Source organism: Symphalangus syndactylus, chromosome 10 (genome assembly GCF_028878055.3).
Source record: "Symphalangus syndactylus isolate Jambi chromosome 10, NHGRI_mSymSyn1-v2.1_pri, whole genome shotgun sequence".
NCBI classification, from domain to species: Eukaryota; Metazoa; Chordata; class Mammalia; order Primates; family Hylobatidae; genus Symphalangus; species Symphalangus syndactylus.
In genome coordinates, this window is record NC_072432.2 from 28,439,078 (window position 1) to 28,465,896 (window position 26,819).

The 26,819-nt window shown below is 43.5% G+C and overlaps 1 protein-coding gene across 1 annotated transcript; it reads left to right on the forward strand.

Moving 5' to 3' along the window:
* The first annotated feature begins 535 nt into the window (after nucleotides 1–535).
* Nucleotides 536–26,171, forward strand: MSRB2 (methionine sulfoxide reductase B2). Its single transcript, XM_055296758.2, has 5 exons — nucleotides 536–740; nucleotides 9,325–9,425; nucleotides 15,403–15,479; nucleotides 24,195–24,342; nucleotides 25,952–26,171. Exons 1-5 carry the CDS (start codon nucleotides 623–625, stop codon nucleotides 26,054–26,056), a joined length of 549 nt encoding a protein of 182 aa, XP_055152733.2. The 5' UTR covers nucleotides 536–622; the 3' UTR covers nucleotides 26,057–26,171.
* The last annotated feature ends 648 nt before the right edge of the window (nucleotides 26,172–26,819 follow it).

Below are 26,819 nucleotides of genomic sequence, written 5' to 3' on the forward strand. Positions count from 1 at the left end.
AACACACGGTGGTATATCCATAAATGGAATACTGCTCAGGAAGGAATGAATGATTGTTCCATGCAAAAACACGCAGGCAAGTCAAAGTAACTATGTTGAGTGAAAGAAGCCAGACAAAATCAAGTACATATGGGATGATTCCATTTATGGACGACTCTAGAAAATGCAAACTAAAACAGATCAGTGTCTGGGCTGCGGATGAGTGGAGTGGGGATAGGTGGAGTGGGGCAGGGCGAGGGTGCAGCAGGAGTGGGAGGAGCTGGGAGGTGTAGAGACGGGTTGGGGAGGGTCTCATGGAAGGGAAGGGAGAGAGGAAGGGGGAGGAAAGGCGAGGGGAAAAGGAGAGGAAGAGGGAGGGGGAGACAGAGGCAGAGTGGGAGGGAAGGGGGGCGGGGACCTGGGAGGGCCCAGGGCACATAGTGGGAGGAGCAGGTGGGAAGGAGGGAAGGAGGGAGGGGCAGGGGAGGGAGAAGTGGGGGCTGGCGGTGTGGGCGGAGCGTGGGGAGGGAGGCCGACTAGCGCAGACGGCGGGGAGAGAATGGGGGAGGGGTAGGATGGGGGCAGGGGCAGAGATGGGCAGAGGGCAGAGGGCAGAGGGCGGAGCGGCGGCGGAGCGGGCGTCATGGCGCGGCTCCTCTGGTTGCTCCGGGGCCTGATCCTCGGAGCTGCGCCTCGGCGGGCGGTGCGGGGCCAAGCGGGCGGCGGCGGGACCGGCACCGGGCCGGGACTGGGGGAGGCAGGTAGGACCCGGTTCCGCAGGCCCCACCGCCGCCTACGGCTTTCGGCTTCGTTTCACCGGCTGCACCCGGGAGCCTAGGGCGCTGCCCTCCTACTGAGCCCTCCTTGGGGCGCCCCTCCCCCCCTCGACCCGAGGATCTGGGACAGTGGATTGTAAACTTGGTGGCGGCAGGGTGGGGACTGACCCCTGTGAGAATCCGAGGAAATGAACAAATGATCCCCCTAAATGTGCGCATAATTGTTTTTTTTTTTTTCTTGGCTCGGGGAGTGGGGGCGTAAGTGGGGCTCGGGGGCCCCTGACCCCTATCCGGGACTCCAGGCGAAGGCCCGCGGTCTGGGCTGCAGCAGCCCGGCCCGCGCGCCCCTGCGAAGGCCCCTGGTATTTTGCACGGCATCTGAGAAGCAGGCAGTTCAGACTTGGAGTTCCTGTGGGTGTTTCCTGCCCTTCTGTCTTCCCATAAATGTGTCTAAGAGCCAGGGAGACTGGGTTGATCATTTGTTCCTTAAGGTGACGGCCATTGTTAATGACTGAGACAGAGACCAGGGCGAGCGTGTGTGTCTCTGTGTGTGTGTGTGTGTGTGTGTGTGTGTGTGTGTGTGTTCTGCTAAACGCCTTTGGATCCTCTCTTGGATCTGGGTACCTGCACATTTCACCAAGCAGGAAGGAGTCACCTCGGGAGACCTGTGCCAGCTACCCCTGTATTTCAGTTCTATTTCAGGGTAACTTAGTGCCCCAGGGGATTGGCTTCCTGGGCGGTTGCCAGACTGACCCACTCAGAATCCAATTTTATATGTGTTCATTGAAGACATTCAGAGATACCCAACTGATGAAAATCTACCAACTCATTCTGAGCTCTTTTTAGCCCCTGAAGTTTTCGAAATGCAATATTAAAAGAATACGTAACTAAATAACAGCGTTGGCGTTGTGGAATGTTAGCTCATCCAACATGACTTCCAGCTATGGCCTTTCTAATCACTGGTGTCTCTAGTCAGTCTGATGACATTTGTGAGCCTACTGTGTGCCAAGCATTGTATTGGTGAGAACCACAGGTGATAGAAACAGGTCACAGTTACCGATGAGCTCTCTATATATAACCCCTTGAAAAAGGATGGTGGTTTTGGCAGTAACTACTTCATGGCTGTAATTGCTGCTGTCAGAAGCAGCCTAATGAATTGCCCTGGGATCTGAAGTTCTCCAACAACATTAAAATTTGGCCAGGCACCAGTAGGTAACAGGAGCTATGTACCTTATCAGACACCCCTCCTGGGAATTTATTGGAAGGAAATAGTTCAAAAGAAGAACAAAGAGATATATGCAAAGATGCTTTAAACACTAGTCTCTTACAAAATGGAAACTGACTGTAACCCAAATCAGTTAAAAAAATACTTACGTAAATCATGAAAATTCAGTCCAACAAACTGTTAGGCAGCCATTAAAAATGATAAACAGGGAGCAGTTCTGTGGTGAAGGGCTTGGGTATGAATAGATGCAGATTTTAAATCTTGGCTCTCAGTTACTTCCTGGCTCTGTGTCTGAGCCCAGGCTGCTATTGCAAAACACTGTGGACTGGGTGGCTTCAACAACCGACATTTTCTCACAGTTTTGGAGGCTGGGAAGTCCAAGATCAAGGTGGGAATGGATTTGGTTCCCGATGCAGACCTGCTTCCTGGCTTGCAGTTGACTGCCTTCTCCCTCTGCGTTCACGTGACTGTCTCAGGAAGGACCACTAATCCCTCAAGAGAGCCTCACCTTTACGATCTAACCTAAAACTAATAACCTCCCAAGCCCCGCCTCCAAATAGCATCTCATTGGGAGTTAGGGCTTTAGCATATGGGAGTGGGGAGAGGAGCAGGGAGGAGCACATATAACATTCAGTTTGTAACAATGTCTTTGGACATGTTTCTTGAATTTGGTAAGTTTAAACTTCAGATTTTTTTTTCCTTCTATCAAATAAGGATAATGATAATGGTAGGGTTGTTGTACAGAATAACTTTTTAATTAAATATTTTGTTACAATGCTTGACACTTAGCAGGCACCCAATAAATGTTAGTTATGATTACATAAATAAGTGGAAAGGACAAAAATGTAGCTGCATTTAACTTACATGATGGGCTTATGGAGTGTTGAGAGAGAGAGAGAGAGACATTGGGAGGGAGGAAATGAGAAGATATTGAAATGACAGTATTTTTCTCCAGTGCTGCAATTTCTGATATGCTTACATATGAGAAGCTAAATGTTGCATAATTGGTGCTTGAACAAGAACAAGAACTAGTCTAAACATTATTGCCTACCGACTAAAGCTTTCACACACATTAAAAATAGTGTAAAAGGTCCACATTGATAAGGATTAAAAGAACCATTAAAAATGTCCTTTCATATTGTACTTAGATGAAGTGATTTTTTTATCCAGATTGACAAAGAGCAAACTGAAAAAGGAAAGTAGGAAATATTCTGGAGCAAAAAATCTGTTGCTTCAGGAAAATATTCTTTCTAGAGATGACTATGCTAGGAAACCATCCTGGGCATAGGGTTAAAATAGTCCAGGCCCTGTGGTGGGAGAGACTAATTCTGCAGATCAGAATGGGCTGGGGATTTTTTTAATAATCAGTTTCTAATGAGTTCCATTAGATTCAACACATTATTTATCAAAATGGAGTGAGCTTATGTGTGACAATTGGCAGTTCAGCAACTGTGGCCAGGAAGGTTAGCAAAACCCGAAGGAGGCACCTAGTAGGTGACCATAGGACCAAGAGCGGATTTCCTCAGGGATGAAAAAATTGAGGCCCACCCCGTGGAACTTCTGACCAACAAGATATATGGCCTGTGCAAATCACAGCACACACAGAGAAGGGAACTCCAAGGAATTTGAGTTTATTAAGGCATAATTCAAAGTAAAGCTGTGTAGTTATCTCATGCAATAGTAGCAACTGATAAATGTTTTCATAGTGAAGATAGCAAGAGAATGTAGAGGGAATCTGGAAAATGCATAGCCCCCAAAGGATGAGCACGTGGTGCAGAGGACAGAAAATACCTGCACACACACACAAAAGGACATAACCAGTGTCAAAACCTCTCTAGCCACGGTAGCCAGAAGACTTGACTCATTCCCAGGTGGGAGACCTTGTCGTGTATCTAATGTACACGTGCCTAAATTGCTGTTTGATAAAACTGCTCAGAATTTACTCATACTGTAGTTTTTATTTAAACTTTGGTTGTTTTCTAAAGCCCCAGTGTGTTCATTTGCTAGGGATCCCATAACAAAATATCACAGGCTGGGCAGCTTAAACGATAAAATTCATTTTCATACGGTTCTGGAGGCTGGAAGTCCAACACCAAGTAGTTTTGGACTTCTTGGACAAGACTGGGATTTGTCCTGAGATTCCAGGACAAGTCCTGAGATTTGTCCTGAGACCTCTTTCCTAAACTTGGGGATAGCCGCCTTCTTGCTGTGTCCCCAGGTGGCCTTTTCTCTGCTGTCCCTTCCTCTTATGAGGACACCAGTCTTATTGGACCAGGGCCCCCTCTTAATGGCCTTATTTTAACATGATTGCCTCTTTAAAGGCCCTGTCTCTAAATGCAGTCACATTTTAAAGTACTGGGGATTTGGACTTCAACATATGAATTTGGAAGTTGGGGGGCAGGGAGTGTCACAGTTCAGCTCATAACATCCAGGTCAAAGATACCGCTTAAAGTGATACAGCCCACATATAACCTGGGTGTACCCAACTGAGTATTTGTCATTTTGCTATCAAAGCAAAGTCTGTCTGCGCTTGACTGAGCCTTCTAGGCTGGCAAATCTGCAGCTAAATGTTGCATAATTGGTGCTTGAACAAGAACTAGTCTAAACATTATTGCCTACCCACTAAAACTTTCACACACATTAAAAATAGTGTAAAAGGTCCACATTGATAAGGATTAAAAGAACCATTAAAAATGTCCTTTCATATTGTACTTAGATGAAGGCTTAATTCTTTTGGTTAGCAATTTAAATACTACTTATATATTTTAAACTTAAAAAGAAAATATTACGGCATGGCACTGTGTCATGCACCTGTAGTCTTAGCTACTTGGGAGGCTGAGGAAGGAAAATCGCTTGAGTCCAGGTGTTCAAGGCTGTAGCGTGCTTTGATCATGCGTATGAATAGTCACTGTTCTCCATTCTGGGCAACACAGTGAGACTCGGTCTCTTAAAAAAATTAGGGCAAAAGGAGAAGGTGGTGTCTGAAGAACAGACAGTCAGTCACTCTCTAATAGGTGTAACAAAATATAGAGGTGTGGGAGAGGGAGCTGGGAACCCAGACCAACTCAAGCCTTAGGTTCAAAGCGAAAGAAGTACATGTTTTAAAGCTCAATTCATGAGAGTCCCACTGACTTTTAGCTCTTCTCTAATTCCCACTTTCCAGCGTCAGCTACTATATTGTACTGCCTGGTGAGTCACACTAAGGACAGTGCTTCCAGGAGACAATAGGGTTTTTTTCTAAGCCCATTCCACTTCCTGCCTGAAAGGAGACAGGAAGATAAAGCTAGCTTCACAGACTGTAAATTCCAACCTTCGTACCTGAAGTTGGTCCTCTTACCAATATCCACAGGAATAATGCAAGATCTTTGCCAAAGCCAAGAGGAGGGTGTTTTGTCATGATGCTGTTAACTCCTTTCCTTGACAAATGTCAATGATAGCCAGAGATGAGGTCTCACAAATTCCCCCACTGGACCAGAGTTTAGATCTGGGAGGAGGAACCCAGGACATTGACTCTTTCTAGCAAAGCCTGTTCTTGCTCTTTTTAGTGCCTCTGGCTAAAGCATTCCCGTTTTAAATCATTTGGGGTGGCCAAGAACAGATAGGATCCTGAACAGAAGTGGCAAAAAAACAGACAGGAGGAGGCTTGTATTAGTTTGTTTTCACAGTGCTGTAAAGAAATACCAGAGACTGGGTAATTTAGGAAGGAAAGAGGTTTAATTGGCTTATGGTTCCACAGGCTGTACAGGAAGCATGGCTGGGGAGGCCTTGGGAAACTTACAACCATGGTGTAGGGTGAAGAGGAAGCAAGCACATCTTACATGTCAGAGCAGGAGAAAGAGAGAGGGGGGAGGTGATCTTTTAAACAACCAGATCTCTCGATAACTCACTATCACGAGAACAGCACCAAAGGGGAAATATGCCCCCATGATTTAATCACCTCCCACCAGGCCCCACCTCCAACACTGAGTATTACAATTTCACATGAGATTTGGGTGGGGACACAGAGCCAAACCATATCAGAGGCAGTAACTTGTTCCATTGTGACAAGATGGAAAAAGGGTAGATGTAGGTATTGGTAAGTGTGATGGTTTGGTAGCAAGAAGGTTTGTGGCTTTTGATTTTGCGAAAGAAAAATCTGTTGAGAGGAAGGGGAGACGTAGTAGAGACCATGGTTTGTGGAAAGTGGAAAAGGTTTTTTTTTTTTTTTTTTTAATTTCAATAGGTTTGGGGGGAACAGGTGGTGTTTTGTTACATGAATAAGTTCTCTCTTTAATGGTGATTTATCAGATTTTGGTGTACTCATCACCCGATCAGTGTACATGGTACCCAATGTGTAGTCTTTCATTCCTCATTCCCCTCACACCCTTTCCCCTCTGAGTCCCCAAAGTCTATTGTATCATTCTTATGCCTTTGCATCCTCATAGCTCAGCTCCCACTGATGAAAGAGAACATACGATGTTTGGTTTTTCATTCCTGACTTACTTCACTTAGAATAATAATCTCCAATTCCATCCAGGTTGCTGTGAATGCCATTATTTTGTTCCATTTTATGGTTGAGTAGTATTCCATAGTATATATATACATCATTTCTTTATCCACTAGTTGATTCATGGGCATTTGTGTTGGCTTCATATTTTTGCAATTGTGAATTGTGCTACTATAAACATGTGTGCAAGTGTCTTTTTCATATAATGACTTCTTTGCCTCTGGGTAGACACCCAGTAGTGGGATTGCTGGATTAAATGGTAGTTCTACTTTTAGTTCTTTAAGGAATCTCCACACTGTTTTCCATAGTGGTTGTACTAGTTTACATTCCTGAGAGTGGAAAAGGTTTAAAACACCCATTGCAGAGAAAGGGGAAGAGAGCTGACTGGGGAAAGATAATACTCACCATGGTTCACTGAAACCCCAGTGAGATGAGTAACTTTGAGTTTATAAGGACAACCCTCTCCCCAGGTGGGGGATTTTCTCCAGTAGTGCTTGGTGGTACAGGGGTAGCCATGGAGAAGATAGTTTTTTAAATAAGCTTTTTTATTTTGGAATAATTTTAGATTTATAGAAAAGTTATAAAGATAGTACAGAGTTCTCAAAACCCCTCACCCGGGTCCCCCTGGTTATCTTCTGACATCATCGTAGTACATTTGTCAAAACTGTCTCTGTCTTTCCTTGTTTTTCATGACCTTTACAGTTTTGGGGAGGACTGGTCGAGTTCCTTGTAGAATGTCCCTCAGTCTGGGATTGTTTGATGTTTCTCCTCACAATTAAACTGGGATTATGGGCTACTGGGAAAAATCTCATAGAGATGAAGTTCCTTTCTAGAGTCATGTGCTCTTCCCCATCTCTCTCCCCAGCACTGAGACACACACACGCAAACGTACACTCACACACTCACACTTATTTATATTTCTCTTGCTAAACCATTTGAGAGTTGCAGACATCATGACACTTTACTACTAAATATTTCAGCATGTTTCCCAAGACCAAAGATGTTTTCTTACGAAACTGCAAGACGGTTTTCCTCTCAGGAAATTGAGCACCCTTGTCTAATACATAGTTGATATTCAAATTTCCCACCATATACCAACAATGTCTTTTACAGCTTTTGTTTTATTTCTGGGATCTAGAATTTAATAAAGGGTCACACATTGGTTTTAGTTGTGGAGAGTCCTTCTTTTGAATAATTTCCCTCAATTTTCACTTATGTGATTGTTTCTTCACGAGCCACCGATTGAATGTTTTTGGCAGGAAAACTTTACTGGTGATGTTGTGTCGTTTCCAGGGCATCACATCAGGAAGACACGATGTCACTTATCCCATTGTTGGTGATGCTAACTTAGCCTACTTGGTTAAAGTAGTGGCATTTTCTTCTTTGTAATTAATAAACTTTGGGGTTGTATTTTGGGAAGATGTGACTATTCTGTTCCCTAGCAGTCTTTCATCCAGAGGTTTTAGAATCCTCTGATGATTTTTACAAAATGGTGATTTTAAAAATTCTATACTTCCTTCTTCATTTATTACTTGACATTCTGCATGATAACTCTGAAGGCCATTGAGCAATAGTAATTATCACATAAATACATTTTGTTTTGTCTTCAAAGTGTCAAATACCCCAAAAATCATGTGTTAACTGAGGTATATTCCATAGGAATTTCAGAGATCTATTTCCATAGTAAAAAGAAACCCCTATAGTCTTATAAAGAGTATATTTAATAAAAGATACCTCCTAGGGGAGCTGTTGTGTAAAAATAACAGTAATAAAAAGAAAGAAGAAAACTTTTAATATATTAAATAGTTTAAAAACCTTTTAGCAAAATGTAAGCAATCAACTATATGCATCACTGGAAATGCAGTATTGTTCAGTATTATAAACTGGAGAGGAGATAAGTCTTTTCTTGCCGAAGGACAATTTAGGACTTTTTTTGTAACCTAAAATGAATTTCAACTGTAACTTCTGACATGTTTGATATATAGGTGCTGGAATCACGGGCATTTAACATTTCATCTTCAGTGCCATAGTCAGATTACTAACCCTTTGGACCTCTGTCATCTGTAAACTGAAGAGTTGGACACATTATAAAATCCTTTCAAATTCTTAATGTTGGATGATTAAAAACATTTATTATAGGAGTTGGGCTTCCTACTCCCTTTGGCTAAAGAGAGTATTGCTCTAGTTACTTGGTTTACACTAACATGAATAAATGTAGTAATATAGATGCCAAGGCGAGTAGGAAAGAGGAAAACAAAATATGGACAAAAACCATGAAGCATCATAATAGATTATGGTAGGTCTGTTTCTCTTTCAGGACTATATGCTATGGGAGTTTCTTCTTTTGTTCCATGCAAGAAGATTTTTAAAATAGAGACCTCCCTTGACAAAGAAAATCAGAGATATCCTTATAAACCAGCAAGGGAGGAGAGTTTAATAACCGACTAGCTCACGGTTCTTTTCTGTCCAATGCCTCAATTACTTCCGGCTAGATCCTGACAGCAACTGCTCCTCTAAAAGTCATCAGAGAAGAGAGGATCAGTTTCTACCCTTAAGTATCTGAAGGGAATGTATTCTGCATTCTTTCATATTTCAGCTGCCTCTTTCACTTCTATGCCCCAGGAGGACTAGAAAACTGGCTCTCTAATTCTTATTAATTTCTTATTAAATTACATAGTCAATGAAGGCATTTTGTGCCTGAGCCTTCTGGTCCCCATGAAGAATAACCTCGTGGGAGAGAGAGGAAGGGACTGGATTATTCTGCTGGGTGACAGTACACTTAGGGAAAAAAGGCCAAGGAAGAAAAGTCCATTAGGCATTTTTGTTTTAATTTTTAAAATTCCTGTTTAACAATACAGAGTCTCTTGCAACGTGTGAGCTGCCTCTTCCCAAGAGTGAGTGGCAAAAGAAGCTAACCCCAGAGCAGTTCTACGTCACGAGAGAAAAGGGAACGGAACCGGTAAGCTAAGCTGGTTTACGGTTTTCTGATCCCATGTGTTGGCAGTGAGGGGGCAGTTGGAATAGGTCCAGCTATGAATCCCAGCTGCCCAGCAACACTCCACAGGCCTGGTCTTCCTCTTCCATTGTGCCCTTCTCGGGGTGTTGATATCCATCGAGGTGCAGAAACCTGAAACTTTTCCCTGGACACAGCATGTCTATTCTGACTCCTAAATAACCTTCCTGTCATTTCACTTCCGTGCACTGCTGTCACCTCCCCGTGGGGCCAAGTCACTGTCACTTTCTCTGTGCATGGCCATTCTTGCTCCAGCCAACCCATTCTCAACACTGCAGCCAAAGAGTTCTTTGGAAAACACAAATCTGACCATATCACTCCCCAGCTCAAAACCTTTGGTAGCTGCCCAGTGCTTTCAAGGAAAAAGAAAAGTATGAGGTGGCTAATAAGGTTGCTAACGGCCCCTGGCTCCCACCCCTATCCTCAAATCCAGCCATCTTCCCTCTTGACCCGGTACTTTGGCCACACCACCCTTAAGCTCTCACATGCCCTGGGCTCCCTTCTCTTTTAAGGCCTTTGCACCCAGCCTTCCTTCTTCTCTCCCATCATCCCTCTCCACACCCTCCACCCATTCATTCAGACCTACCTTGTAGCTCTCAGCCCAAATCTCACTTTCTCTGGGAAACCTTCTCCTAGCCCGCAGCTAGGGTCGCTTCTAGCAGAACTCTTCCTTCATAGCATTTGCCATCGCTGCTATAACCCCTGGCACCTAACGTAGTGGCTGGCCATAGTAGGCATCCGAAAAATCAACTTTTGTGAATGTTGAATGACTGCCAGGTAAGAGGTGGAAACATTATTTAAACTGCATTTGGCAATCTCAGCTTTCATTCATTTTCTGAGAGAACAACCCTCAGTGATTCCTCATTATAACACCACTTTTTACAGCACTACATTTATCTCTCTCTCTCTCTCTGTGTGTCTGTGTGTGTATACAAGTTTCTGGGGAACTTGAGAAAATCTGTTACACATATATAATGCATAGTAATCAAGTCAGGGTATTTAGGGTGTCTGTCACCTGAATAGAATACATTTTTGTTAAGTGTCACCCTCCTACTCTGCTATCAAACACTGAGTGTATTCCTTTTCTCTTATTGTATGTTTGTGGACTTTAAGCCACTTCTCTTCATCCTCCCCCTACCCCCTGCTCACCGTTTCCAGGCTCTGTTATCCATTTTTCCACTCTCTACCTCCATTTGTTCAAATTCTTTAGCTCTCACATATAAATGAGAACATAGTGCCGTGTTTCTTAACAAGTGGTCTGTCTTAGACCCAAATATAGCTACTGGAATGTAGCTTGTTTGAACTGAACTTTGTTATTAGATATTTTTACTAGTGAAGCAGATCCCACAGAGTGGACCCCAGCCCTGTGGCTTCAAACATAGTAGAGTATGAATGTTTTTTCCTTTGTCAGCACCTGCAAAACTCATGTCACTACCCACGTGCACTGCCATTGTAATCATGGTCTCACTCGCAGTTTCTCCAATGCTAAAGTCATCAGAAGGGCCAGCACATCCCAATAGAGTCTCCTGAAATGCTGGTATTTTTGAAAACTTCCTGTAGGCGGGGTTTTACTAAAGCCCTCGTTGGGAAAGAGACTACATTAGCCATTTGTGTCGACTGCACCAGGGAACCACATGATACTCTGTGAGCAGTTGTATGTATTCCCAGAGTATTCTAAGCCAACCCTAATTCTCAGGTACAGAGCCAGGCAGGGCTTGGTACATAGAGAGACCCTAGAGATGAGCTGCCAGATGTTTAGGAAAATAAATCTGTGGGCTTCTCAAACAGATGGTGCAATATACTCTCTGCATTTGGCCATTTGACAAAATGAGCATCATTCATTATTTTAACTAATATTATAAATCCCTTTCCATGGATCCATCTCCAAGTTTAACTTTTTAGGGTATTGCAGAAATGTAAGCCTTCATTAGCTTTGTTCACCTAAGAGAAGAGAAATAAAACATCGAAGGCTTCTCTTTGGTGACTCTAAATTAAAATTCAGTCCCGCATGTTTTTTCTTGGGCAACAGTAATATGCTAGCACTCTGCTAGACCAATGAATAAATTTACAGGCTGGCTGAGCAATAACTGAAAGTCAAGTATCAATAGAAGGGAGGTTTTATGCAGGTCATTCTCTGTCTACTCTCCAGATCCACTCTCCACAGGCTTCCCCTGCTCTGAGCTCTAGGAAGAGTAAGCAGCTCCGTTTCCCCCTAGCTATTGATTCAGTTTAGCCAGTGGGAGACAACAGTGAGATCAAAAGGTGGGATGGAGAAATCGCTAGGGCTCAGCGTTCTCTCTGTGGAGCTGCAAGTTGGTAGTGGCTGTGTTCCTGTACTGCAGGTGGCAGCTCTTATAGGCAGCCCTCCCCTGCAGGTGCAGCCTCACCAGGTTCTGGCCACTCCCTCTTCCTTTGTCCCTAAGGCCTAGTGGAGGCCATGGCTTCTCAAAGTCACAAGCCCAGGGATGGGTTGCCCTCGCTTGTGTATTTCCATTGGCCCTGTCTGCACCTTTGTAAACAGTCCTGTGTAAAGTTATCTGCAGTCATCCCTCTTGAGTGTGTCATCTGTTTCCAGCAGGTGCGTTGTATTGACAAGATGGAATGGCGAACTGCCATTGGTCCAGCAGACCTTGCAATCCCAGGGGAATCTTGAACATCATTCTCTCTCTGACCCTGGCCCCTCCCTGTGCAGCCAGGCATTTCAGTTCTCTCTTCTAAGTATTCTTGAATCTCTTTCTTTTATTTCCACTGCTCTGCCTGAGCAGGAGCACACTCCAGGCCTGCCTGTGTGATGGAGGTCGGATTGCTCTCTGCCTCTGATGGCATCTTGCCCCATTCCAGTTCATTCTTTACCTGAATGTCAAGTGATCTTTCTAAAAACCAACTCCAATCAGGCTACACCCAGTTTACAAGTTTCCAGCAGCTTCACATTTCCAGTAGGACACAGTTTAAGCTCTTTGTCATGATCTAACCAACCCCATCTGGCCTGGTCTCACCTGCCTTCTGGCATCATCTCTCTCCATCCTCCTCTTTGCCCTCTTCTTTCATGTGGGCCTTGCCCAAGGTGTTCTGCCTGCCAGAAATACTCTTCCGTTTCCTCATTCAATTAACTCTTACTCTTCAAAAGTCAGCTTAGTGTTGGCATTTTTCTATAATAAACAACAATCAGTTGTGTAATTTAGAATAATAATAAAAGGTTAAGAAATAAAAAGACTCCCTTCCATCTCAGATAATATCTGATACAGACAGCCTTTGTGGAAACCCCCTCCTTCGTAGTGATGGGTACAGCGCTACCCGAGCTCCATGCCATCTCTATCCTAGCTGTCACCACATGGTATAAATTGTCAGCTCATGTGTGTCTTCCTCCCACTTAGGTAGCAAATTCTTTGAGTGCAGAAACTGTTTTGCTGCCCACCTCTGCAACATTAGCACCCAGCTCAGCCTGGGTTTATATTAGATTATCAGGTAAATACTAGAAATGAGATAGAAGCTTAGTTTAACCCTAAATAAGTTACAGGACTTGTATAAAATTGGAGAGGGAGGGAAACATCAGGAAGCTAGGCAAGGAGAGAGTGGGTAGATGTCATTTCAGAAACTATGTTGGCAGAGTATTCCTTTTCATTGTTTTTTTTTTTTTTTTTTTTTTTCTTGAGATGGGATTTTGCTCTTGTTGCCCAGGCTGGAGTGCAATGGTGCGATCTTGACCCACTGCAACCTCTACCTCCTGGGTTCAAGTGATTCTGCCTCAGCCTCCCAAGTAGCTGGGATTACAGGTGCCTGCCACTACACCTGGCTAATATTTTGATTTTTAGTAGAGATGGGGTTTCACCATGTTGGCCAGGCTGGTCTTGAACACCTGACCTCAGGTGATCCACCTGCCTCGGCCTCCCAAAGTGCTGGGATTACAGGCGTGAGCCACCGCACCTGGCCTTCATTGATGTTTTAATTTTTATTTTGCTTACTGTGACAGCAGTTATCTGTCACTTCCTCTGTCCAACTGCCCCCCTGCAATGAGGAAATTATGTTTTGAGTCTTCACAGGCTGTCTGGATCCTATGAAAAGGCTTTTCTAGATCAGCCTTGGGATTGGCAGTCCTGTTTTGCATGCGTTCATCTTCAGCCCAGGTGGGAAGGATGGGAAACTTCCTCTTCTTCTTCTTCTTTTTTTTTTTTTTTTTGAGATGGAGTCTGGCTCTGTCGCCCAGGCTGGAGTGCAGTGGCACAATCTCGGCTCACTGCAACCTCTGCCTCCCAGGTTCAAGCAATTCTTCTGTCTCAGCCTCCCGAATAGCTAGGATTACAGGCATGTGCCACCACACCTGGCTAATTTTTGTATTTTTAGTAGAGATGGGGTTTCACCATGTTGGCCAGGCTGGTCTTGAACTCCTGACTTCAGGTAATCCACCTGCCTCGGCCTCCCAAAGTGCTGAGATTACAGGTGTGAGCCACCACCCCCGGCCAACTTCCTCTTCTTTACAGCTGCTAACTAGTGCCAGTGTTGGGAGCAGGCATTTGAGGGGACTGGCCATAAAGGACCAGCTCACTACCGTTCGGAGATCTGCAGCTAAGTTTAGGGTTTTAAAGAAGGAAAACATCCAAGTGTGCCCAGATGGTAGGCTCAGTAGGTTAATTTGAAATTGTCTGTTATGCAGCTCACTGAAAATGTGCTGTTAATACTACTACAGGGAATTTGGATGTTTGAACTGTGAATTTTTTGAGTTGGGAAGCCTGGAGGGGTCTGAAGATTTCCTGAGTCAGCTTTGTCATTTGGTGAGCTGTTCTGCACTCTGGCTTTCCTCTGGCACATAGGAGGGGATAGTGCCTGCCGCCAGGCCCTGTGATAGCGGATCTTCATGGTCAGCTTGTGCAAAAGTTGTTTTTTCTTTAATTTTCTTTGACAGAGGAGATGACAAAAGAAATTGGGCAAAAATGTTCTTTAAAAAAAAAGTCATCAGCTGGGTGCAGTGGCTCATGCCTGTAGTCCCAGCATTTTGGGAGGCCAAGGCATGCAGATCACTTGAGGTCAGGAGTTCGAGACCAGCCTGGCTAACGCAGTGAAACCCCGTAAAAGTACAAAAATTAGCCAGGCGTGGTGGCGTGCACCTGTAGTGCCAGCTATTTGGGAGGCTGAGACAGGAGAATCACTTGAACCCAGGAGGCGGAGGTTGCAGTGAGCTGAGATTGTGCCATTGTACTCCAGCCTGGGTGACAGAGTGAGACTTCATCTCAAAAAAAAAAAAAAAATCAAGTTTGAGAAATAACATTTTAAAAAATATTGTCTTGGCTCATTCATTGACTTGTCTCCTTGTTCTCCTCTCAGAATACCTCTGAAAACTTGCAAACCCTGTAACCCACAATGAACGTAGTAATTTCATCTAAGTAGTAACCTGGGCACTGGGGGGGTGGGGAATCTAGCTCATTATTTAACATGTATTAAGTATGCTGTGTCCTAAACATTATGTGAAGCATATTAGAGGCAGAATCCCTGATCTCACTGAACTATACTTTTTATGTATTTATATTCTGTCTTTAATCGGAGATTTCAAAGTGTGTTAGGCAGTGGACTAGATTGTTGTATTAACTCTTTTAAAAGGGAGACCGAAATCTCACACAATCACAGAGGACAAGACTCTTTTCTTGCTTTTTCACCGACTTTGATGCTCTTGGATGAAAAGTCCTGTATGAATACAAAGATGATCAAAGTCATAATTTGAATATTGGGTGCAATAAAGCCCCGGCTGTAAATACATCTGCAGGCTGCTTCCTTGGGAGCATTATAATTTTCTCTCTGGCGTTACTTGCACTTCGTCAAATTAGTACAGAAATTCCTTGATTTGGGGACTTACCCAGGATTTAAATCTGCTGTTTCAACTCCTGCCGGTAGTATGAGAAATCTGAACGTGACATACCTAATTCACTTTCAGCCTTTCAGCGGGATCTACCTGAATAACAAGGAAGCAGGAATGTATCACTGCGTGTGCTGCGATAGTCCACTGTTCAGGTAAGATAAAGAATCGAGAGCTATGGAAGGAGACCAAACCTCCAGGTTCTTACTGCTCTGTTTCATTTGAGATCTTGGATAAATAAATACCCGTAATACCCATTTTGTTTTTAAGTTGCGCTTCTCGTTTTGTGTTGTTTTGCGAGGAGAGCCATTCACATGAGGCACTTGCCTGTCTTGACTTTTTTTTCTAGCATTTAGGGCCATTAACAAGACTTCTTAGCTTATATTCTTCCTTCTCTATCCTCAAGAAATAGCAAAGAAATAAAACTTGGGGGGCACCTTATGATAAAGCTATTAGAGTGGTTTTGTTTTTTTTTTTTAAGAGGGAAAGTATTGAAAGAAATCTAAACCATGATTATATTTGCTGGGCCATGTGATTAAAACTCTCTCCCAGGGAAAATGGGTTTATAATTTAATTTAGGAAATGTAGAATTTTATGAGGATAGATTCCCCACAATGCTTGACAGTAGTGAATACCATACCCTCTTCTATATAGCTAAAAGTAAATTTAATTGTCCCTTGATTTCAAAGCCTCTTTTAAGTCAATCAGGATCTGAAATCTCTCAACAAAGGCTTTTTTGTTTAGACATGCAGGAAACAGTCTTTAAAAAAAGTAGATTCGATGGAGAAGAAAGGAAAATATCTTTGAAGTCCTATTTTTCAGAACTTCAAAGATGTTTTCCTTTCTTTTGCATCAACCCTAAATTGGTTTAGAATAAAATATAAATCAAGCCAGCTCTGTGCATCGGCCATTAGGCAGTGCTTCCTTCTGTCCTCTGGGCTTTCAGCAGTCTGGGCCCTCCTGCCCGGCTGGCTGCTAATGTGGGCTGCCTTAGGAAGTGGGACCCGCCTGCAAAGATGAGGAGCGATTAGTATCGATTTTCCTCCATGCTCACAGATGGGCAGGCCTTTGCCCAGATGCATTCACGTTGGCATGGGGGAAACTAGAAGGAGGTTAATTTTTGTACAGTAAAATGTGGGACTCAGGTCTCTGAGACAACAGTTATTTCTTGACCTTTGGTTCTGTTAAAGAGGAGAGGTAGGATTTTGAGATGGCCCATGAGCTTTCAGCCATAGAACCATGCTGCCAGCATGTCAAAGGCTCCCTTGTTACTGCAGGCACCAGGCAGTGCTCTGTCTCCCTCTTCGCACTATGAATACAGAAGATAAATCATCCTCACAAGAGCATTCTCCTAAATCATAGTCTTCACTCTTCCCCTTCCTTGATGTTCTGGTTTCTGCATCTGAAAAAGGGGGGGCCTTCTTCCCTTCCTTTCACCTTGCAGGCTTAGTTGTGATGTCAGAATACAGGAGCCAGGAGGGTCCCGAGTCCAGAGCAGAAAGCTCTGTCCAGTAGAACTTCCTGTGGTGATGGAGATGTCTGTATCTGGCCATGTGGTAGCCACTCATCACATACGCTTGTTAAGCATTCAAGGTGTGGCTAGCGTGGCTGAGAAGCTGACTTTTTCAATTTAATTTTAATTAATTTAAACTTAAAAGGCCACATGTGGCCAGAGGCTACTATATTAGCATAATGCTAGTTCAAATTAAGGAAGTTAAGTGACCAACCCCAGGTCCTGGAGGTTGTGAAGCAGCCAAGACTAATAGGAAAAACCAACCAGTTCTCCAAAAGCCCATTGACCAAGTGGCCAGTTTATGAGACTGCCAATTCACCAACCTTATTTGTTTTTGTGTAACCATTTAGTTTGAGTTGAACAGTGTCCATTTTGCATTCTTAAAGACTTCTGAGTTTGTTTCTCTTCCTCTTTCCTGTTGCTGCTACTGCAGCCGAAGGAAATAATATATTCCTGAAGATTATTTATGTTCCAGAATATACTATTCTTATAGATGCACTCATTTATAGGAGAGGCAGTAGAGTGGTTAAGATTGCCAAGGTGTATATCCTGGCTCCATTGCTGTGTGACCTTGGGCAAACTTCTTAACCTTTCTGTGTCTGATTTCCTCACCTGTAAAATGAAGACAATAGTACCTAATTCATAAGGTTGTTGGGAGGATAATCTGAGTCATGAATTAATACATGGAAAAGCATAGAGCAATGCCTGACTCAGGCCAGGCACTTGATGCAAGTTAGTAATGATGTTTTTGTTGTTGTTGTTGTGTTGTTTTGTTTTTTGAGATGGAGTCTCGCTCTGTTGCCAAGGCTGGAGTGCAGTGGCACGACCTTGGCTCACTGCAACCTCTGCCTTCCAGGTTCAAGGGATTCTCCTGCCTCCTGAGTAGTTGGGATTACAGGCGTGTGCCACCACGCCTGGCTAATTTTTTGTATTATTAATAGAGACGGGGTTTCACCATGTTAGCCAGGATGGTCTTGATTTCCTGACCTCAGGTGATCCACCCGCTTCGGCCTCCCAAAGTGCTGGGATTACAGGCATGAGCCACTGCATCCGGCCATAATGATGTGTTCTTAAGCAATAGATCCCTCTTAGGGCTATATACATGAATGTGCTTTTGATCCTGAGGAATTCTGGAGGATATATTCTAATTAATGAGAATATACAAATGCAGACTATATTCCTGAGCCTTCTTCCTGTTCAAGAGGAGTTTTAGAAATATATTCTTGTTTTGCCTCTCATTTTCCTTCTCTTTCTGTCTCTGGTCTCCAGTCTCTATAGTAGGAAGCAGAGGTACAGAAAAAATAATTCCTTCAAATGCTTGTGTAAAGTGAAAGTGAAGGGAAAGTTGGTCAACCAAAACTAAGTAGTTCTTTTAACAAGTAAATGCAGGGCCCACTCCTTTGAGCTCCCTGCTCCAGCTCGGCTGCTTCCTGCCTGGGACTTCCCTTCGTGCTGAGCTGGCCTCCTGGGATCTGCTCAGCCCCACTAACGCTAGTTGAAATTCCACTTATTTTTGGATCCCAGATTTCTCCTGAAACCTTCTCTGATAGCACACACTGTGGGTTTTTTTTAAATCTGCTTCAAATTCCTATTAATTTATCAGCATCACACAATTTAGGACCTAATTATTCTCCTATTGGTTCAAGTATTTTGTTTCATTAAGGAGATAAACTTGATTAGCTTTCGAGTCCCTTGGCCATCTTATGCTTCTTGGACAAGGCTCATGGAAGTTGTTATGGGTTGAATTTTGTCTCTCAAAAAGACATGTTGAAGTCTTAATCCCTGTAAGCTGGGAATGTGACCTTATTTGGAAATAGGGTGGCTGCAGGTATAATTAGTTTAGATAAGATCATATTGGAGTAGGGTCAGCCCTAATTCCAAAATCACTGCTGTCCTTATAAGAAGAGAAGAAGAAGCCCAGACAGAGAGGAGACAGCCTTGTGAAAAAGGAGGCAGAGATTGGTGATCTGCGGCTACAAACCAAAGATTGCCTATCTTAGAAGGTAGGAAGAGGCAAGGAAGGATTCCCTGGATGCTTCAGAGCCCTGCGGACACCTTGACTTTGGACTTCTATCTTTCAGATTGTGAAAGAGTACCATTTTGTGGTACTTTGTTATAGCCACCTTGGAAACTAATACTTAGATGCTCCATAAGTACTTATTGATTGGCTGATTAATAATATCCGTCCTGCTGCTTAGACATCATAGCAATGTTGGGACTATCAGAAGCTGTGGTTATGGGCTGAGCGTGGTGGCTCATGCCTGTAATCCTAGCACTTTGGGAGGCCAAGGCGGGTGGATCACTGCAGGTCAGGAGTTTGAGACCAGCCTGACCAGTATAGCGAGGTGGAGGTTTCATTGAACTGAGATTGAGCCACTGCACTCCAGCCTGAGTGACAGAGTGAGACTCCATCTCAAAAAAAAAAAAAAAAAAAAAAAAAAAAAAAAGCTGTGATTATGAAATCACGTGGAAGTGTGAGGGAAGCGGCTGCAACTTCTTGAGCACTTACGTGCCAGACACTGGGCTCCAGTACTTTGCAGACGATCCTCACCCTCCAATAAGGAGCTATTAAGACCCCCATTTAACAGATGCGAAAACTGAGGCTTAAAGAATTTAACTAACTTGCTCCAGGTCACTTATCTGGTGAGAGATAGTGCAGGGATTTGGGCTCCACTGCACTCTTCCTGAGAGTGGGAAGCACCCCAGCAATGAAGGAGCCCTCTGGGCATGTGGCAGGTGCCATGCCCAGGCTCTTCATGGGCATCATTTCATCAGACCTCTTGGCAGCTCCCCGTAGTGTTATTATTATTCTCATTTCACGTGAGGAAACTGAGAGCTAGGAAGATGAAATAACTTGTCCAGGGTTCTGTAGCTTACAGGTAGCCAGCCAAAATACGAACCCACAGTTTTGGACTCCAGAGCCCACATTCTTCACTAGCTGAGCTTCCATTAAGCCATGTGGGCAGCACCATTGACATAGGTGCCATCGCCTTCTGGTGCCTGCTTTCTGAATTACAGGTGTAAGTTTCCAGAAGACATAACCAGCCTCTCAGAGTGATCCTGGCCAGTGTAACTCATGAGTTCCCTTTCCAGAGCCTTGTTCCCAGCCTCATCTGCCAGACTTACCATCATTCTCCTCATCATCCTATAGTTGCTGGAATGAGTTTGGTGCACAGTTTTGGAGAGCTTCTGCCTCTCCAAATCAGAGACCTTTAATCAAAGGTGTCTGGGTCAAGAACACTTTCCAGAATGTGTTGTCACACTCCTAGGGACTCCAGACTCTCTTTCCTTAACTTGGAATGAAGTGACATTGCCCATCACTGCCACTTCCTCTCCTCCTTCTCCCTTTCTTCTTCCACATAAGCCTATTTGGAACGTGTTTATTAAAATCTATTGTGGGATCACATATTTCATGATCATAAATCTTCTTAAGAGGAAACAGAGCCTGATACTAGTTCACCTTTTATATAACGTCCTGATGTTGTATGTACCATGAGTAACTAAGTAATATTGTTAAAAACCTTTTGTATGCCCTATTCCCTCAAAGGAATATAAATTCTTCTAAGAGGTTAGGGTTGTCAGTTATAACCAAGTGCCTGTGCTGTTGGTTTGGGAACTGTAGAACTTCCAGAAATCAAGGAAAACCAAAGCAAATAAAACGAAACAAAGTAAAAATCCCTTAGAGTATATGATTCAGAATGGTTTTAGTTCTTCAAGGGCAAACCTTACAATCTGCTAATCACTTAAATATGTATATTGGAATTTTTGATTGGCTTTAATATTTCGGTTCCCAGTCTTAACTGATATATGTTAGGCCTCTCATATTACTTGGTAAAATCTCCAGATTCTGCTAATTGCATCAATAAAGGTTTATTGTTTCCCATAAAATGCTTTAATGAGTTTTTATTAGTCTTAGGTTCATTTATTTAAAAAATTTTATTGTATTCATAATTCTCCATCAAAATTCCTTTAATGATCACTAGTTGATATATAATGTTGAGGATGGAAAGACTGGGATTAAAAGATACTTAATGATGTTTTTCCCTGAGCAGAGTGGCCAGATGAATGTTTTTGAACCCTTGGAGGAGGGTTGCAAAGAACCCGGCCTGAATATGCAGACACTTCTAGTTGGACCCACGACTGCTCACATTTCATAGATTTCTGGTATTAATAATAACAAAATATTAAAAAATAGCTACTGACTTATGTGCCATGTGTCAGGTACTATGCTAAGCATACATACAGAAAGTGAGGTGATAATGCCATTGCTATTGATAGCTTAAAAAAATCATGCTATCTATCAATTTAGAAAAGGAGACTTTATTTCTTCTAAAGGGTTACAGCCTTCAAGGTGGCCATCCCACAGGCTGGGAAGCGAGCCCCAGCCAAGAGCAGATGCAGGCACTTGGAAGGGGGAGCAGCTGGGGTAGGAGCTTTATGCTGAGGGGTTGGCTAAATATACCTATTTAACAGATCACAGGAGGGGCTATGAAAATTCGTGAAGATGGTCCTGATATACACATATTGAACAAACATGCATGTGACATATGACCTATGTTTATTTGGGGGTAGAAACTTAACATTTAAATGTATTATAACTAGATCCTATACATCAAAAGGTCTTTCAGGATATGAAGGCCCACAAGTGCACAGCCTCTGTAAACCATCCAGAACCAGTTCATGGTCTTTTAATCAGGAGAAAGTTACTAAAATCAGTCTCTTGTGCAATCAAAGCTGTAGTTATGGCTAGTGGAAAGAGGGTCTCAGCTAGTCAGTGTCTGATGATAGATGAGCTGCAATTGCTTCAGCACTGCTTATCTCAAGGCCAGTGCTTGTTAAGTTGCTAGAGAAGAAGAAAACCACTGTGGCAGTTAGAGTTGATTCTTTAAGTGTAGCGGTGCGTGACTTCACCCTCGCCTGGCATGGCCTTAGGTCCTGTTTATAATTTGGTATATTATTGCCACAAAGAGTCTGTTCTGCCAGTCTTATGATCTCTATTTAAACATTAATGCCAGTCATTTGTTGTGTCTAAACCACGAAAGGGAGGGAGTATAATGAGGTGTGTCTGACCTCCTGTCCCATCATGACTAGAAACTCAATTTAAAGGTTTTTCTGGAGTCCCCTTGGCCAAGAAGGGCTCTATTCAGTCAGTGGGTGGCTTAGAACTTCATTTTTAGTTTATACTTATCTATAGATTAGGACGCTGAGGCTTCAAAAAATTAAATGACTTGCCAAGGTGATACAGATGTAACAGACAGATCCCAGATTCACACCCAAATCTTTCAGAAGTCAAAGCCCTTCCTCTTAATGGCTATACTTGTGGTTCTCAAAGCCTGGTCTGAGGACCCCAGAGATTCCTGGGGGGGACGTTTCTAGGGGCTTTTCCAACCACACTTGAGGCCACTTGAGGCCACATCCTCTTATACTTCAATCAAAACAACATAGCAACAGACTGAGTTCAGAGGCACATATGAAGATTCAGTTGTCTTTTTTTTAAGCCAGATGTTAAAGAGCCTTGCAAAATTGTAAAACAGTGCAACTCTTCTCATGAAATGTTTGTTTCATTTTGAAAAGTATAATTATTTGTCATAAATATATGTTATATTAACATGGAATAAATTTATTTCAGGTTGAGCATCTCTACTCTGAAAATTCAAAATCTGAAATGCACCCAAATCTGAAACTTTTTTATTTTTTGAGACAGAGTCTCGCTCTGTTGCCTGATCTCTGCTCACTGCAAATACCGCTTCCTGGGGTCAAGTTATTCTCCTGCCTCAGCCTCCCCAGTAGCTAGGACTATAGGCATGCACCACCATGCCCAGCTAGTTTTTCTATTTTTAGTAGAGAGGGGGTTTCACCATGTTGGCCAGGCTGGTCTCGAACTCCTGAGCTCAAGTGATCCACCCGCTTCCACCTCCCAAAAAGCTGAGACTATAGGTGTGAGCCACCATGCCCAGCAAAATCCGAAACTTTTTGAGAACCAACATGATACTCAAAGGAAATGCTCAGTGGAGTATTTCAGATTAAGGATGCTTAATCATCAAGTAAAATGCAAAATTCAAAGAGATCTGAAATCTGAAACACTTCCGGTCCTAAGCATTTCAGATAAGGGGCACTCAACCTATATTAAAAAAAAAATAATGCACACAATTTGTAAATTCTGTTATAATTTATAATTTGTTAAATGTTGACATATGGAACTCATAGACAAAAGCTCTCAGCAATCCCTGTTAATTTTGGGGACACAGAGGGGACATGAGGGGTGCCGAGACCAAAATGTTTGAGAATTGCTGCATTACACAATTGTTTCTGTGGGAGTTTGTGCTGTCAGCTAGGCTTCCTTCTGTGTTCATAGTCTAGGGATTTGATTCTTTGCCACTTTTTCTTCTTAGATTAGTTTTTTTTTTTTTTTTTGGCTGGGTCTAACATTCAGTTCTTCTCTTTCTTCCTTAGATAGAGCCATTTCCTTGCCACAGCAATTTTTGAAGTCTGTTTTCCCAGTGCCATTTAAGGGAGGTTATCCATCAGAGCACTTAGAGGGTGGGTCTTTGGTGAGTGGATCTGCCTGCTGTCCTTCTCCTTGTGCCAGCATCATGAGTCCCTGAGAGACTTCTGGAGGGTTAGGTTTCACTGCACTGATTGATGCCAGATACCCAGGTGTATTAATTAATACTAATCATCACCATCACAGCAAGCATTCAGGGAACTTACCATGTGCCCAGCACTGTGCTAAGCTTTATGTCACACTTCACAGAGTTTCCCCTCAAATCCTCAAAACAGTCCTGTAGGATAGATATTATTCCCATTTGCTAGGTGTGCAAACTGAGGCTTCAAGAACTGTGGTTTCACACAGCTCAGAAGTGGCCAGAGGGAGGTTTTGAATCCCTGGTCAGGCTTCTGTGTTGAGATAACCTGAAATTCCTGTTGCTAAGCATGACTTTCTCATCAGACCTTACACTTCTGTGCTGCACCAAGATGATGACTTCCTCCAATCATTAGTATTTCATTTTGATTTCTCCCTTATTTACATTTTCAACACATGGGTTTGATCTGTGTTACCTAATATGCAACACAGTTCACAAAACACCATGTTTTTTTGATCCTTGTTGGACATCCAGAAAGAAGCCTTTAGCATCAAAGGATCAAGAAGTCCTTCCACTTCGAGAGGCAATGGCTTCGACAGTGAAGGTGCAGTGAGGACGATTCCCAGGGGACTGACTGTCACATAACTGGGCGTGGGATCTGGCAGAGGAGAGTGGGAATGGATCCTGCTCCCTGGAACGACACATCGGGGCACCTCTTGGCATGTTAATGACAGCGTCATTAGCAGCTGTAGTATCGTTTATGTCTTCCACAGTTCTGAGAAAAAGTACTGCTCTGGCACTGGGTGGCCTTCGTTTTCCGAGGCTCATGGTACGTCTGGCTCTGATGAAAGCCACACAGGGATCCTGAGACGTCTGGACACCTCGTTAGGATCAGCTCGCACAGAGGTCATCTGCAAGCAGGTGAGATTTCTTATTTTGTTTTACTTTCCCTGATGCTGCCCCCAATGCCACAAAGAGCTTTCTTGTTCTTGGCAAGTCTGGTGTCCTTTTATAGGGGTACTTTTGTCTTCACAACACATGGGTTTCTTTTTTGTTTTGTTTTGTTTTGAGACAGAGTCTCACTCTGTTTTCCAGGCTGGAGTGCAGTGGCACTATCTCAGCTCACTGCAGCCTCCACCTCCTGAGTTCAAGTGCCTCAGCCTCCCAAGTAGTTGGGATTACAGGTGCCTGCCACCACACCCAGTGAATTTTTGTATTTTTGGTAGAGATGAGGTTTCGCTATGTTGGCCAGGCTGGTCTCAAACCTGACCTCAAGTGATCCACCTGCCTCGGGCTCCCAAAGTACTGGGATTACAGGCGTGGGCCACCGCACCCAGCCCAGAACACATGGGGTTTCTACACATGCCAAGAACGATCACTCTCTCCCTTCAATCTAGGCACTGCAAAAAAGAGAAAAGGCTTCTCCACCCTTTCTCTATTGTGGCCTTTCCTGGTTCTAACCTTCCACAGAGATGAGAACAGAGGTAGGATCTTCACCTTCCTTTGAGCAGGGATAAGGAGCAGGAAGCCCTTATCCTGCCAGAGTGACTGGCATCTCATCTTTGACTTACCCAGTGTGGCTGGCACCTCCATCTCTCCACCCTCCTTTTGCACTCGGCAGCGTGTCACTGGCCTGCCGAGCAATGCTGCGGGTGACGTCAGCATCCCTGCCTTCTGTGAGCCCAGTAGGAGAGAGTGGCTTAAATTCCAGATCACAAATTCATTTTGACATCCTTAGCTGCTCACGTTTTCTGACTCATGGGTTTTGTAAAACACTACAGGCAAGCTGATTAAGATAGCATGGTTTTGGCCGGGCGCGGTGGCTCATGCCTGTAATCCCACCACTTTGGGAGGCTGAGGCAGGCAGATCACGAGGTCAGGAGATCGAGACCATCCTGGAGAACACGGTGAAACCCTGTCTCTACTAAAAATCCAAAAAAAAAAAAATTAGCCGGGCGTGGTGGCGGGCGCCTGTAGTCCCAGCTACTCAGGAGGCCGAGGCAGGAGAATGGTGTGAACCAGGGGGGCGGAGCTTGCAGTGAGCTGAGATCATGCCACTGCACTCCAGCCTGGGAGACAGCGAGACTCCGTCTCAAAAAATAAACAAACAAACAAACAAAAGATAGCATGGTTTTGCTGTAAGTAATAAATAATAACAACACACTGGGTACTACAATATTATTCAGTACTTACCCAGGAATTATGTTAATGCTTTACATGTAATGTATCAATTAATTGTCCCCACAGCTCTCTTATGTAGGTAAGATAATTATATACATTTTTAGATGAGTAACTGTAAAGGCCCAAATTTAATAACTTGCTGACATCCTATTGATAAAGTAAAACTATTTACCATGACTGTGTTCTGCTTTCTTTCATTTCTTAATTGAATTTGGATGCAGTAGACTTTTTCTCCTAACACAGATGTCAGACTCCGGAATGGAGTGATTTTGGGGGGGTTCGTCTGTCTGGTTTTACATAAAGAGCTTTGTTTGCATTTGGAGATGACAGATGCTTCTGTCCTTTGCAGTGTGAAGCTCATCTAGGTCACGTGTTTCCTGATGGACCTGGGCCCAATGGTCAGAGATTTTGCATCAACAGTGTGGCTCTGAAGTTCAAACCAAGGAAACACTGACCATCTTCAAGAGTCCCGTTCCCTTGCCACCCCTTCATGTGCACCCTCAGTTTCCATAATTCACTTGAATGACTTGTTTTATTTGCAATAAAACTGGGCTCAGTTTGCTGCTGTCTCCAGCGAGTCATTGCTTCTCTTAATTTATTTACCTGGAATCAACCTAATCCTGTGTGTTAGGCTGTTCTTGTGTTGCTATAAAGAAGTACCTGATCAGGATCTGGGAGAATTTGAAAAAAAAATAAAAATAAAAATAAAAATAAACAAAATTAAAGAGAGAAAAAAAGAAATACCTGAGACTGGGTAACTTATAAAGAAAAGAGGTTTAATTGACTCACAGTTCTGCAGGGTATACAGAAAGCATGGTGCCAGCATTTGCTCGGATTCTGGGGAGACCTGAGGGCGCTTTTACTCATGGCAGAAGGTGAAGGGGGAGCCGGCGCCTCACATGGCAGAGCAGGAGCAAGAGAGAGTGTTAGGGAGGTGCCACACACTTTTAAACAGCCAGATCTCTCGAGAACTCACTCACTGTCACCAGGACAGCATCAAACCGTGAGGGATCCACCCTCATGACCCAATTACCTCCCAGCAGGGCCCACCTCCAGCACTAGGAATTATACTTCAACATAAGATTTGGAGAGGGAAAATATCCAAACCGTATCACCCCAACTCCCACTTGGAGTAGAACTTCACAGAATGACAGAGGGACAGCTGTTTCCATCAAACACTTCCACAGCTTTGCCTGAGACAAGGGCACGACTCTGGG

Bases quoted from the DNA above. Each gene is read 5' to 3' on its own strand.
- MSRB2 (XM_055296758.2), top strand. From the start codon at position 623: ATGGCGCGGCTCCTCTGGTTGCTCCGGGGCCTGATCCTCGGAGCTGCG. The intron at 741-9,324 runs GTAGGACCCGGT...TTAACAATACAG, and splicing joins GCCGGGACTGGGGGAGGCAG to AGTCTCTTGCAACGTGTGAG. The intron at 9,426-15,402 runs GTAAGCTAAGCT...ATTCACTTTCAG, and splicing joins GAGAAAAGGGAACGGAACCG to CCTTTCAGCGGGATCTACCT.